The 14,163-nt window shown below is 30.5% G+C and overlaps 2 protein-coding genes across 3 annotated transcripts in view; one reads left to right on the forward strand and one right to left on the reverse strand.

Annotated features, from left to right (window-relative positions):
• Window positions 1-14,163, forward strand: part of LOC125878425 (ATP-dependent Clp protease proteolytic subunit-related protein 2, chloroplastic) — a 204,749-nt gene that overhangs the window by 115,342 nt on the left and 75,244 nt on the right. The window lies entirely within an intron of this gene.
• On the reverse strand, window positions 1,494-5,259 carry LOC125878418 (deoxyribodipyrimidine photo-lyase). The gene is made up of 9 exons (XM_049559666.1): window positions 4,855-5,259; window positions 3,882-4,222; window positions 3,558-3,798; window positions 3,124-3,281; window positions 2,888-2,924; window positions 2,577-2,635; window positions 2,290-2,371; window positions 2,135-2,206; window positions 1,494-1,855 (listed from the first exon to the last, which is right to left on the reverse strand). The coding sequence occupies exons 1-9, from the start codon at window positions 5,155-5,157 to the stop codon at window positions 1,682-1,684; spliced, it is 1,467 nt and encodes a 488-aa protein (XP_049415623.1). The 5' UTR covers window positions 5,158-5,259; the 3' UTR covers window positions 1,494-1,681.

A 14,163-nucleotide genomic window follows, 5' to 3' on the forward strand; every position in this document is an offset into this window, starting at 1 on the left:
GATCTAATGATGATTCAGCAAGCATGATGTCCAGTTTTCCTATGAATACGAGAGTACAATGAAAAGATTGGGCAAAATGATTTGATGAACCTTTATACTTGTATGCATTTGTATTCTAAACCCTCCTACTTAACCTTTTGTCAACTAAACCCTTAAATTCGTTAAAACACTGTATTTTAAACATTTTTCTCATCAGATCTTTGTGGGTGTAATCCAACCTCTTACACATGTAATTCCATGTTATTTTTTAATGACACATCAGAAATTAAATATTAAGAAAATAAAAAAAATTCAAATATTTAAATTTTGTAAATTCTGAATTTTTTTAAATAGTCATAAATTATTTTTCATTTTAAAAATAACAATAATTTTATTCAAATTTTACGATGACGACGAAATGCCCATTCAATTTTCTCATTATGATCATATCCATTGTGCCCTATGAAATTATACATAACAAAATGGAATACCTCTTTGAAAGAGTTTACTTTTGTTCATATGAAATCCTCTATAAATCATTTAAATGTGTTTGGTATTAATTTATGTTCTTCAACCTTCAAATATTCTTACAATTTGAGCATCAAATTCATGCCAAATAGATGAAATTCTTCTTTATTTGATGTGAAATTTCAATATAAGTTTACTAACACAAATCCAACGAGCTAATCACAAATTTGAATTAATTTCACAAATTTATAAGACCCATTTGTTGTTCTTCAAGCTTTCTCAAGCTTATCAATGGAGTTTTCAACTTTTTCAATACCCATCATCACCCTTTACGTTAATGCATATCATACCTCCTCTTTGAATCTAACTAACACAAACAATGGTTTCAACTTTTTAAAATTAAAAAGACTAAGAATTTAGGAAAATAGGGGCTGAAAAAAGAAATTAATGATGGAGTTTTGATTTGTTGCAAAGAGGAAAGTAGGTTGAAGAAGAAAAAGAAAGTGTATGACGAGTGATTTTGAAGAAAAGAAAAGAATGAGTATGGTGAGTGATTTTGTTGAAGAACCAGAGAAGAAAGTTTAGGGTTAGGGGTGGGAAGAGTGTTGGAGAAGAAGAGAAATTGGGGTGGGGTGGGAGTGGGTTAATGAAGAAATAAGTTTTTTTTGATAAAAGATAATATTTTTAAATAAAATATAGTGTATTTACGTGCTTGAAAGCGAGTATATTCACACATTTTTCCAACTCAACAATATTTATGCCACATAGATTTGGACATTTGGTCAATGGTCAGAACAGTTTCAAATATTGTATTTTAATAAGTTTAGAGTCCAGTTGATAAAGTATAGAGTAAAAGGGTTCAGAATACAAACACATACAAGTACAAGGGTCTATCGGACCATTTCACCAAAAGATTCAAACACTTTGCTTAAAAAAGTGGTCTCTTTTGGCTTCGGACTCGATGCTTCTCTGCTCCTAAGCACTTATCCTTAATACGCGATTATTCTGTCGTTTTAAACACCAATCAGCTGAAACATTCCATAAACTAGCAAAATAGGAATGACCGTCCAATGTATTCTCATTTTGGTTTGTTCAAAAAGGATCTATATACTGAGGTCTATAAGGTTCATAAGTTACAAAAGAAATAAAAAGGTTAGTTACTAAACAATTATCAATCTCTGCAAATCCAGGAGTACATGACTTTTGATGACATTAATAAAGCCTTTCAATAATGCTAATTACGCAATTCTTTTGCCTTTTTGTCCAAAATTACTTCTGCTTTTCTTTTCTTGCTTTCACCTACTAGCCTCTTAACGTATGAAATATATCCCTCCACGTTAAACTTCCTCTTGCAACCTGCGTAGTTCATGTACCTGATTTTCCCAAATACCGGGCGTTCTCGCCAACCCTGAAGGCCAAACATGAAAAAAAACTCAGTTGCAGTTACTGAATCCAAGCATACAAAATGTGGTATAACATAGTTTTCACCAAAGTTACAAGCTTTCATAACCTTAAAATTTGTTTATTTTGGAAAGTGTTTTTTGTAGATCAGACTCTTCAAAAATGTTGTCCGTACTCGTGTTGGATCATCCAAAAATGCAATGCACTATTTTTGGAAGATCTGACAACTCAACCCGTCAACATTTTTGAAGTGTTCAAACAACATTAAGCATGTTGCAGTAAGAACCTGGTCGTGTACGCCACATATTGACCACATGCATCCAACATAACCACTAGGATCTCTTCCATCTATATGATACTGCAAAACAACAATATTTCAGATCAGAAATCTGATGCATCTCTAAAAAATGCAAATCTTTTAGTGCAGAGAGATTAGATTACCTTATCATTTAAATATATTGTGATAGCCAGAGCTTCTTCTGGTCCACTTGTCCATTCCAGTATCTTTTTAGCCCAATACATCCTGCATAAAAATTTGCAATCTGGAACTTAGGAAAGCACAACAATAAATTTCTGTTTTTTTCCTTTTGCCTGTTCTGTAAAATTTTGCGACCTTATTCATGTTTGCTAGAGAAGTGAGAAGCATAATTAAATGACGCAGAAGACCATATTATAATGCATCGGGCCGGAGTCACTGAGCAGGATAAATATGGAGAAGTATTACTTGCCTCATAAAACCATGCATTTTCCCATAATGAACCATCTCTAATTGAGAAGCATTCCACAGCTGAAACAAACAATAAAACGATTAACTAGTTGGAAGTATATTTGAATGTATAGCAACTGAAACACATGAAAAGAAGACCATGTCATTGCAAGATGTGAGGAGGATCCTGTTAGAAACCTAAAAGCAACAGGTGAAATAGCAGGGCCATGCTAAAGTCTTCGAATCAGATCGATAACTCTTCGCTCACTACCAAATATTATCATTCTTTTGGCACTTTTTGTTATGTAACAGTTAGATGAAAAGGTAACTTACAGGGTCTGCAGTTTGCGCCTTCTCCAATTGCTCTCGCCTGCAAAAGACCATATTCACTTCCAACTTCAATATCATATAAAGAGTAAATACTAGCATCTAACGACAAGCTTTCTGTTTCATCTTCAAAAAAATTCTTATGAATTCATAGAGATTAGACGAACAGATAGTTAAGAATCTTATTCTTTTCTTGCTTAATGTAGATCTACTGAGAAAACAAATGAAAACATTTAACTCACGTGTATATATGTTCTCGTTTATCAGATGCATGTTCCATTAAGGTTTTACGCGCCCATTCCCATGCACCCAATAATGAATCATATTGAGGCTGGTAATAGCAGAAGTTATCAGAAAGCTCTCTGCGCACAATCATTTCCTCCAGAAATGTGTCAACTGCCTGCATAAGCAGCAATCAACCATATAAGCTTAACATCAGGATACTAATAATGGATAGTAAATCATGAGGAAATATAAAACCTTGTGAAAATCAAGAGCATATACTAAAAGTTCAAAATCTGTTTGAAATACTGCACAAGGGCAGAGCTAACTTATCAACTAATTCTATAAACTGAAGAAATGATTTCATATTACGCAGAATTATAGCACAAATGTAGGATTTCATATTAAGCAGCATTATAGCACAAATATAGATAGACTGATACGATTCCACAACCTGAGTATAATTTTTCCGAACTTTGTTTGCTTCTAAAGCACATCTCTGTGCAGATATCTGCCCAAAGTGCAAATAAGGAGAGAGACCAGAAAGTGCTTGGGGTTTCAGAGGGTTGTTCCGGTCCGTTGAATAAGTCTTCAACCTGGTAGTCAGGAACCCTTTTTTACTTCCCATTAACACTTCGAATGCAGCGTCTTCACCTGGTTCACACCATTCAAGTTCAGGAACTTCTGCTCCTTTCCTGGTGCAATGGTCAATTTATAGCATATGTAGTCTAAAAAATATATAAATCACAAGATTGTTAGACCAGCGCGAATATGTTACCTTACAACATCTGCAATTATTTTTGGCCAATCTATCGGAGGGTTTGAAGAAGACCACTTTATCTTAGGAGGCTCTATTGCAGGCAATTCAATCAGATACTCAGGAAGCAGCTTATTTATTTTACCCCGTAGCGTTCTAGCACTGTATTCTAATTTAGCTGATGCCACCCAAAGAGGAACAATATTGTGTGCATCAACCTCATGTACTGTCACTGATTCATCCACCCTCTCACAAATTTTTTCTTTCCAACTCCTAACATCCCTCAACGGTGAGAAATCCGTTACCAGAAGAGAAGCTCCACATTCTTTAAGAAAGTTGGGAATTGTGTCTATAGCTTCTCCCTGTTCAAGACAAGCCATTGCATAACGAGATTAAAAAGGACTACTAACAAACAAGGACAAGAAAAGAACATATTGAGAGTGTGACATCATAGAGATCAATACAAGGGTTACTTTAGGAGTTTCAGCGCAAAATCATGGGAATATTTACGTCTACAAGCATATACATATGTGAAATGGAGCAATGAAAAATGAAATGAAACACAATGTCATATTTGATCATAACTAATCAGCCAAATCGATTGAACAGTAAATCCCAAAACTAGTTGGAGTATTTGGCCATATGAATCTTCCATACCTATGCCACTCAACTCATTTCATTCTAAGACTGCTTCGGGTTCTCCAAAAATAGAGGCTATCTAAATTCCACATTCTCCCTTCTTTGTAAGTAACTAGCAATACTAATTTATCTAAATGTTCTTTAATCTAGTGGTCTTAGATATGTCATGTTGAAATCTCAATAAAGAAAAGAGGCATTCTCTTTTAAAACGGACCAAAAAAGAAAGTAACACTAACAAATTGAAACCGAAGGAGTAAATAACAACACAATTATAAGTGCAAAATGAACATTGTAAAAGCAATGCATATTTGTGCATGTAAGCTGGCTCGGACATGTAAATACCGATTTCGTTTACCTGAAATAGAAAAAACGGAATTTGAAGAGTACTTTGGAGGTTCCCCTGAAGCTTCTCAAGGCCTCTAAGCATAAACCCTAACTGTCTAGCTTTAGCACCTAAAAACTGATCGAACAAATTGAAAGCAATAGCTACAGGTACATTTGCCTTGTTAGCTTCATCAACGGCGTGGATTAACGCCCAGTTATCTCTTATCCGTTGATCTCTAAACATCCAATACACCACCGGTCCAACCAACGGTCCTGATCCTTGCTTCACAACCCGGATCCGACCCGACTGAACAACTGGAATTGCGTTAGCCATGGCGGAACACGGCGAACAAAAACAGTGCTAACTTGCGCCGGACGGAGAAAATGCGTAGGTTAACGGAGTATAGTGGAGAGCTTCGTGTTTTGGTTCCGTACAGGTACAGTTGAGAATTAATGGAGGGAAAATGAAACAGTTAACGGTTGTGGTATTCGAATGAGACACGTAATGCTTTCTGATTGGTTAGATTTTGGGCCGGGTTAGTAGGAAAAGCATTAAAACTAGAAAAAGTATTGGGCCATATATCATAGTAGTAGCCCAATACCTCTTGATCGGATTTAAGATTCAAGGTTTACGAGTTTCTACAATTGCCTACAAATTAATATCTAATTATAAGATGAGATTCATAATCAAATATAGGTAAGTGTTTAGTAAATTTCTTATTATATATATACGATATGATATAAATAAAAGTTATTGAATTTCATAAAATTATAAGTTGTACTTTACATCTGCCATTAACTCTACTTACGGTTATAATCTTTGACACTTCATAATTCTTTGATCGACGGTTAAATTTACAACTTGAACATGTTATAAAAGATTATTAATCTACTATTTTAATAAATTTTTAATTAATATTATAAAAAAAATTCAGTAGTAATTTATTAAATAAGTGATCTGATCATATAAATATTTTTATACACGATCATTACGTACATATAACTTAAACACTATTGGATAAGTGTTTTGATACATGAATGCTAGCAATAAGAAATTAATTAAAACCACGTTTCAATTAGTTGAAGCAAATGATGAAGGCTAAAAGCTATCTACTCTTTTTTTTCTCCCTTTCTTAGCGCTTAATCAACCATTATTTGATTAATTATGACTCTTTTAAACTTCTTCTGTTATCTTAATTTATTATTCAGTTACTCACAAGCGTAAAGATTAATCACCAAATCCCAAACTAGTTGCTACAATTAATTAATTAATTATCAATTGGTATATTGAGTAACATTATGGTCAAATACAATGTCACATGTTAATAATTAAGAATACTGTAGAAAAAGTGGGCTGCTAAGGGAAATAATGTGGACCTAATTAAACTTAAAATACAGACAACAACTTTTTGGGGTAAGCAACCCACTAAATCTTGGATTTGTACACCAAATCTCCTTTAAATATCTTCTTGATGAAAAAGACAATTATTTCCATCACATAATGATGTAATTTGCCATCTTACATTTCTTGTAATTGTACGTACAACTTTAATTTGCGTTGTCATGCTTATTGAATAGGTGCTTTACTTGAACAAACAAAAACCGGAAATTTTGTTAAGAGTATTTAGAATTCAAGATATATGTATGAAAAATAACTTTTTTTTATCTATATACTTTGTATAACTTTCTATATACATAGTATATTTTTTCGATAATGTGTTTGATCGACAACACTTCCTTATATATAGCTACGTTGCTGCTTGAGCTGGAGTCTGTTGGAAAATATCACTTTTATCATCTTATTGTAGGGATAAAATTGCATACACATCACCTCCTCAAACTTCATTGCGGTGTTTGATACTCACAGTGAAGCTAGACTAGTCCGAAATAGCGCGGCGTAAAGCTCATTTAACGATGTGTGTACTGTGTGACACTGAATATAATTTTTTTTCATACTCAATAGCTCAAACTTGTTACGTCTAATTAGAGTGGAAGAATCTCAACTATCCAACCACTGACATACAAACTCAAAAATAATTAAATCCTTGTCTTTGCAGATAGTTATTAAATTTAATTCCACTAGACGTAAAACAAGTATCGTTAAGAGTTTTTCTCCTTTTTGATTATTTGTTTCTTTATAAAAAAAAAATTACTGAAATTGTTATTGATGATTTTTGGTACTCCACGTGTCCGATTAACATTGGAATTATTTCTACATTAAATTAGATAACATATATATTTATTAATAGAAGCATCAATAATTGATTTAGTTAAATTCGTGACATATAAATATATATAAATATAAATATAAATTTTACAGAAATAATTTCATTATTATTTTATGACTTGCTTTCAAAAAGAGTACTACCCCACTACAAATACTGGCCTCATGTAAGTACTCTACGTGTATAATTATGCACCTATACATAGTTTAATAAAAGGAATAATAAACCATAAGTATGACCTAAGCCATAAAAAGTATTTTAAGCCTAAAAATAATGGGCACTCCATTTAATTTTTCATAGGGTAAATATACCCCCCAAAAGTAAGCAAAAGTGGATCTTCATGTATTTGTCAACCTATATCATTAAACTAATGCTAGAGCTACGTAAAAAAAAAAAAATACTACTACAAGCATTGAAGTGTTAGATAAAAACGTTTGAAAATTGTGCACCAATAAAGTCGAATTCAAAATTTAAAATTTATAAAATATTATAACTTTTTCAAGTTAATAGTATTGCAATAATAAATGAATTTATAATTAAATATTTTATTAGGTTTTTTTTGGTGTGGAATGTGATAAATAAAGTTATTCCATAGATTGTGATATCTCATTTTAGTTATCTGATCACCATATATATATATATATAACTAATCGCACTATTGTCACATAAATTGTGGAATAAATTGTCTCAGAATTAATTAATACCCTAGGAAAACGGATGGCAAAATATTCTTATATTATATTCCAGAATTATTATCTTTTATCCCCCATATCAAACGACTCATTAAAGTTTGAGTTATCTTACTCATTGGAAAATAAATTGAAACTAATATTGTACTTAATAATAAGATAAAATAGATATGAAATAATAAATTATTTCTTGATTTTTTAAATTCAACAAATAAAAATTGTTCACTATACATATATAGAGAATTTGACCATAATTAATTGAATTTACGTGAACTCATAACTAGACCTCTAGATCCACCCTAGTCCTTTAAGTAACTATTAAAAAAGAAGATGATTAATGTTTAATCAAGAACGTGGAGTGGGGTATAATTAGGAGAAAAAGGAAGATGAAGAATTTAAGTGTATTAATTACAATAATGATAGCAACTTAGATGGGAAATTAATATATGCCAAATAGCAGTAATAATTTGGTCTGTTGTTCTGTGAAAGCTCTATTTTAACAAAAAAAATTAGTATTTGAATTTTGAACTACCATGTTCCTCTATGAGTATGTCTCCCTCCAGTACGTTCCACAATAATATTAATTTCTTTAGGAGAAAATGCTTGACATCGTAGCAGTAAAAATTATTGCCGTGTGATAAAATAGCATGGATTTAAATCGTGAATACAATGTAAAACGCATAAGATATGTAGACAATATAATACTATTATTTTTGTTTCAAGGAGAAATACATATATTTTTTTTATATTTTAAAACAAGTTAACTTAAAATTTGTCATTTTACGCAAAGAACTTTTTTCTTGAAAAATAGGTTTGATTGCAACTTCAAATAAAATGACTTGAAGAAAAATTTCATAACAAATAAACATAGTGATGGATTTTAAATAGTCACACAAATGTTATGACGTATTTCAGAATATATATTTTCTTTTATATAGTCACATAAATATTAATTAATAAGTTATGATAAAATAATGAATTTTAATTTTGAGTTCAATTTTATGCATAATAACCACTAGAAATTATAATGAGTACCTAAAAATAATGGTCATCTCATAATCTCTTTGACTGTTCAATTAGGGGTTGTTTGATATCTCCATAAAAATTATTCTCTCATAACTTATATATCTATTAGAATTATGCGCAGATTTTCAAATTATAAATCAAGCATTGTATTTCTTTTATTTATAAATAACTTACCTCCTAAATAACTACTGAATATGATATTTTCTATACAAAATTTAATATATACTTAACTCATCTCCAAATCAGTTACCGTCAATAACTACTTTTTTAAGTGTTGGTGGAAGATGGGTACTCACAAATGTAAGATAAAAATGAATGTAGTGAAGGGCCATTTAGTGGAATTGTGTAGTGTTATAGTATGTCTATGGTCCCAAATGTCCAACATGTGATTTTTTTTTTTTTTTTTTCACTTTGAGGTTGTAAATGGTTATTCAATCACAATCAAACTTAGGATCATGATGCCCAGAACCCTGGAACTGTCCTTAATTTAAGCTAACATAACATGGACTTCTTCCATTCAATTCCATTTTGAAATGATGTTGTATCCTCTAATTTGTTTTTTTTGTCCTCCTCAACCACCCCATAGTATTAGTCGCTAATAAGGTAAAAGTTCAGAATATTTTATTAAGTCAGAAGTAATTAGGTGTGTCCGGTATGGAGAGCGGTTATTAAATTCTTTATAAGATACTTTTTCAAAGGAAAACAAGCTTTTAAAAATGAAGAAAATGACTTCTTCAATATAAGCAGGAAAAACAAGTTCTACAAGTGATATTCTCACGTTAATTGTGTCACATTCACCCTCTAACACATCTTATCTTCATTCCTCACCCACACCGGAGGTGAATTTGAAGTTCAACTCTATGGGTTCATTGAAAAAGATTTTTGGCATTGAACTCATTATATTTTAAAGTTAATTATAGGTTCATATCTAGTATTTATTATAATTGTATTGAATTATGCTCCATGTCGAAAGTTATCATGAGTTCAATTAAATCTGTACCCATAAGGGTATATACGTTTATGCCTATAGTACCATTATCTTTTATAATATTTGTCTAGATTGTATATAAATAGAGTGATTATAATATTTGAAGACATTGGCTATATTATCCAAAACTCAACTGTTTTTTAATTTTTTTCAAAATTAATTCTTGTATATATAATATTCAGATAAACACATTATTTATCAAAAAATATATTATCAGCCTTGTATAGATAAAAAAAAAATGGACCATTTTTAATAGTACTATAGTAGGTCTGCCATATTATACACGTGAGATTCCATAGGTTGAATCTTTTTATCTCATTTTATTATTCGTCAATTTAAATATATATTGCAAGCCCCACCAATTCCTTTTCCCTTTTCTTTTCAGATAAAATTACAAAAATAATATAATTAATTAAAGACAGATTAAATGACTTCTCTAGTAGAAGTAAAAAAACAAGTTCCATCAATATCGTTCCAATTAATTGTTTCCTCTTTATCGTTCAACACACTTCATTTTGTAAAACTCAACACGAACACACCAAATCTCTACCTCCAACCATCACTTTCAAATATTTGTTTATATTAAAAATAAATATTTTTACTTATATATCAAACATAAAAATAAAAAAAGAGTTAAAAAGGAGAAGAAAAGAAAAAGAGCTTTTTAAATACTAATTGGGAACGTAATGAAGACGAAAGAAAATGGTTGGTCCCAATAATGTCACAAGGCACAAATAATACTGTACCATGTGAAACAACAGTATAAATTAAACTATATATAATAAAGTATATTGTAGTACTATTTATCCGTATCTTTTCTTTTTCCTTAAGAATCTATCTCACTGTAATCCTTTTTTGCCTCTTATATATATCTTTTTTATTTTTATATTAAAATTAATAAAAAAAGACTTCAAAAAATGTCTATGAATATGACCTCACAAAACCAATTTACTTATTTTGTACTAGGAAATAAATTGTTGGACCATTATGGATAGAAAAGACATGTGATTCTCAAATTTATCCTTCTTTTATTGGGTAAATATCTAACTTTTTAAGAGGATCAATCTGAAAACTCACAAGGTAAAGGGTATGTTCGGTACAAAAGGAAATGTTTTTTTTTTTTTATATAAAATAAGCGGATTCCTTACCTATTTTTTTTGTGTTAGGAGTGTAAGTAAAAAAAAAATATTTTTCTTTATTCTAATTTGCTTATCTTATTTGTTTAGTCTGTTTTAAAAAGAATGTATCTTTTTTTTTTGATAAATCATTATTTTAATTTTACATATGATATGTTCAAAATCACAAGATTCAAAAGTATTTTTTACTTTCTAAAACATTGTGTCAAGTCAAAATCAAACGAAGGTAAAGGGTGTGTTCGATACGAAAGAAATATTTCCCCATAAAAATAAGCGGATTTCTTACTTATTATTTTGTGTTTGATCGTAGTTAAAAAATAATATTTCTCTCCATTTTAATTTGTTTTCTTACTTTCCTTTGATTCTTGTTTTAAAAAGAATGTATATCTTCAATTTTTGGCAATTTTTTTTTGTAACTTTCTTAAACTCCGTGTCAAATCAAAATCAGACAAAAAAATTGAAACGTAAAAAGTATCATAATCAAGATAAATAGAGGTGTGGGCTGGGATAGGAGTGTCAAGTGTGTGGTGGTGGTCGGGAGCGACAGAGGTGGAGTGAAAATGAGATGTGCGAAGGATGGCGAATACACCATCAATATAAAATATTATTTTTAAAGAAAAAAATTAGAAATCTTTTGTTTTTTATCAAAATTATTTTTAGAAAATATTTTCCACCAAAAAGGTGCAAAGAGAGGAAAAAAAGGTGTAACTTGTAAGTCAATTTTTCTTCATAATCATCTCTAACTTATAAGTTCATAACTTTTTAACCAACAATTTATTATTATTATTATTAATTCATTACCCATCTTTTATACAACCATATTTCATCAAAATACCAGGTTTGCTACTTTTTTTTTTGGAATATAATTCACTGCACTCTCTCATGTGACAGATTCATCTCAAAAGACATTAAGGAATTAATCCTGAATTATCAATGTGAATATTCTCCAAACTAACTAAACCATTCCGAACGACCGTTTGCTACTATTGTTACTTAACATCATGCTAATAAATATTTTCCTCTTCAATTAATTAAATACCGACAAACATCTTTTCGGAATTTCGAAAAATAATCACACGCCCTTAATTCATTTGACTCAACAGAAAAAAGGTATTCAAATTGTTGAAAATTCATTTTCAACTTTTTTGACTTTAATTTATATTAAGTGATTACTGATTATTTTTTTCCTTCCAAACTAACCGTTTTCTCGATGGAAAAAAAATAAAAAAAATACAAAAGAATACGATACATGTTATGTAAAGAGTAGGTAGAGAAAGAAATGATTAAAAGGGAAAAGAGAAAAAAAGGAAAATGATTACAAAGGCAAAGAATCTTGTAGAAAAGGGATGAAATATTTGTCGTCCTATAACAATGATTATTCTACCTCTTTATTAGTATTATTATTTGGCTCACTTTATTTGTCTTTTAAAAAACTTTGGAGAAAAATTATAAGTATAGGGAAGCATAACCATAAACGTTTGAACATGAGTTGTAGCAGAGTGATTAGATTCTGTCATTTTTGTTCAGAAGGTTTTGAAGTATCGCTTTTAGGAATGAGTCGTGTTAAGCGTGAATTCAAATTTAGTCGAATTTTAATACAAACATCAAAAATCGAGCAGAAAAAAAAGTTTGAAAGATACAATTTTCAAAATAGAATAGTGAATATAGTTTGGTGAGCAGTCTGTTTTAGAGTATTTGGACTAAAGCTTAACTATACCTTGCCGACAGGAATTTCTGTCTCTCCACTTAAATCTTTAATCACTAATTAAAATAATAATTAACACCCTACCTTACCCTACCCCCCAACCCACCCCACAAATTAGAGCTAGTACCATATACACCTTTTTAGCTAACCTCCCCACCCCACTTTTCTAACTTTTTCTTGAGTTAATTATATCATATTCGAATTTCACTGATTCGATAATTTTAAATTCATCCCAATCAACTCACCACAAGAATAAAAGCACTTTCTATAGGAAAATTCTTTACTTATAGAGCTTAAACTCGAGTCTTTTGACTAGATATTTAATCTATCTTGTATGATTTTTGTCTAAACATATATTTAGAGGATGAAAGATTTTAAAGTAGATTACCCATTTATATTAAATAGACAAGATTATCAAAATATTGAATTTATTTTATTTTAAAGTGTGATTGGGTGGCATCGATATATCAATATTGATTCTATTCGAGCTTTTCTTATCCCGACCCTCACCATACTTGTTCCCTTCAATTTAATCATATGATATTCGAATTTCACTAACTCGTATATTTTAAATTCATGTTGTAGCTCACAACATGATTTAAAACTGAAAGATACTTTATTTTCAAGCTCGAACTATCACCATACTCCTCAGTGGTCTTTTTTGTTATTTTGTTCTACTTCTACTTATTTTCACCCAACCCATAAAAGTATAGCACAAAATATGGAACTCTTATATAACTATCTTATGAGTTAAACTTAAATTAAAGCATAAAGTAAAATAATTTAGTTTTATAAGATAACTGCTGGATTTATAATCAAAATTAGATTCAATACAATTCAACATAATCTAAGAAATGATTAACATAGAATTGTTTTCATTGAGTATTTGCTATCTCCCACCAACACAAGTATTGTATAATTAACTCGGAATGTTTACATCAATTAGATAGTGGTCACTGTGAATTTTTCTTTCAACATTGAAATTTGAACACTATGCTGCATTCTCAATATTTTGCTTTAAATGGTATAAACATCATTGTATAAGATTTTACCATATAGTTGCCTATGGTTAAAAGTACTAAGCATATAGAAAAAGAAGCATTGTACCAAAATCAATCAACAACCTCCTTTTAACCCCACCAAAAAATGATAGTGAAAATAAAGGAGAAAAAGGAAATATGCCTTTTATCTTCTCATATAGTGCTATCATACTAAAGTTTAACATGAAAAACAAAGAAGATAAGTTCCCTAAAAACACCATAAAATGTGTTAACAACAGTTGTTGTGTGGTCATAGAATCTCTTTTTGGTAGCTTAATCGTAATCCATCGTTTGGGACCAGGTTATCCCACGATTATAATCCCACATTCAATCCAAACGTTCGTATAACAAAGTTAGAAATTTCAGCCATAACAAAGTAAGAGCCTGGTTTCGCGAGGATGGCATTGAAACATGTCACCACTTTTCAAGAAATGGATATTTTCGTTCTAACATTTTTCCCAAGAGCTTTCCAAGATTTCTGAGCCAAGGGTCTATAAGGAAACAGCCTCTCGACCTCACCTCTGAGATAGA

Source organism: Solanum stenotomum, chromosome 10, assembly GCF_019186545.1.
Source record: "Solanum stenotomum isolate F172 chromosome 10, ASM1918654v1, whole genome shotgun sequence".
Lineage (NCBI taxonomy): Eukaryota > Viridiplantae > Streptophyta > Magnoliopsida > Solanales > Solanaceae > Solanum > Solanum stenotomum.

Bases quoted from the DNA above. Each gene is read 5' to 3' on its own strand.
- LOC125878418 (XM_049559666.1), bottom strand. From the start codon at position 5,157: ATGGCTAACGCAATTCCAGTTGTTCAGTCGGGTCGGATCCGGGTTGTG. The intron at 4,223-4,854 runs GTAAACGAAATC...TGTCTTGAACAG, and splicing joins TTCCGTTTTTTCTATTTCAG to GGAGAAGCTATAGACACAAT. The intron at 2,636-2,887 runs GTAAGTTACCTT...TGTTTGTTTCAG, and splicing joins AGGCGCAAACTGCAGACCCT to CTGTGGAATGCTTCTCAATT.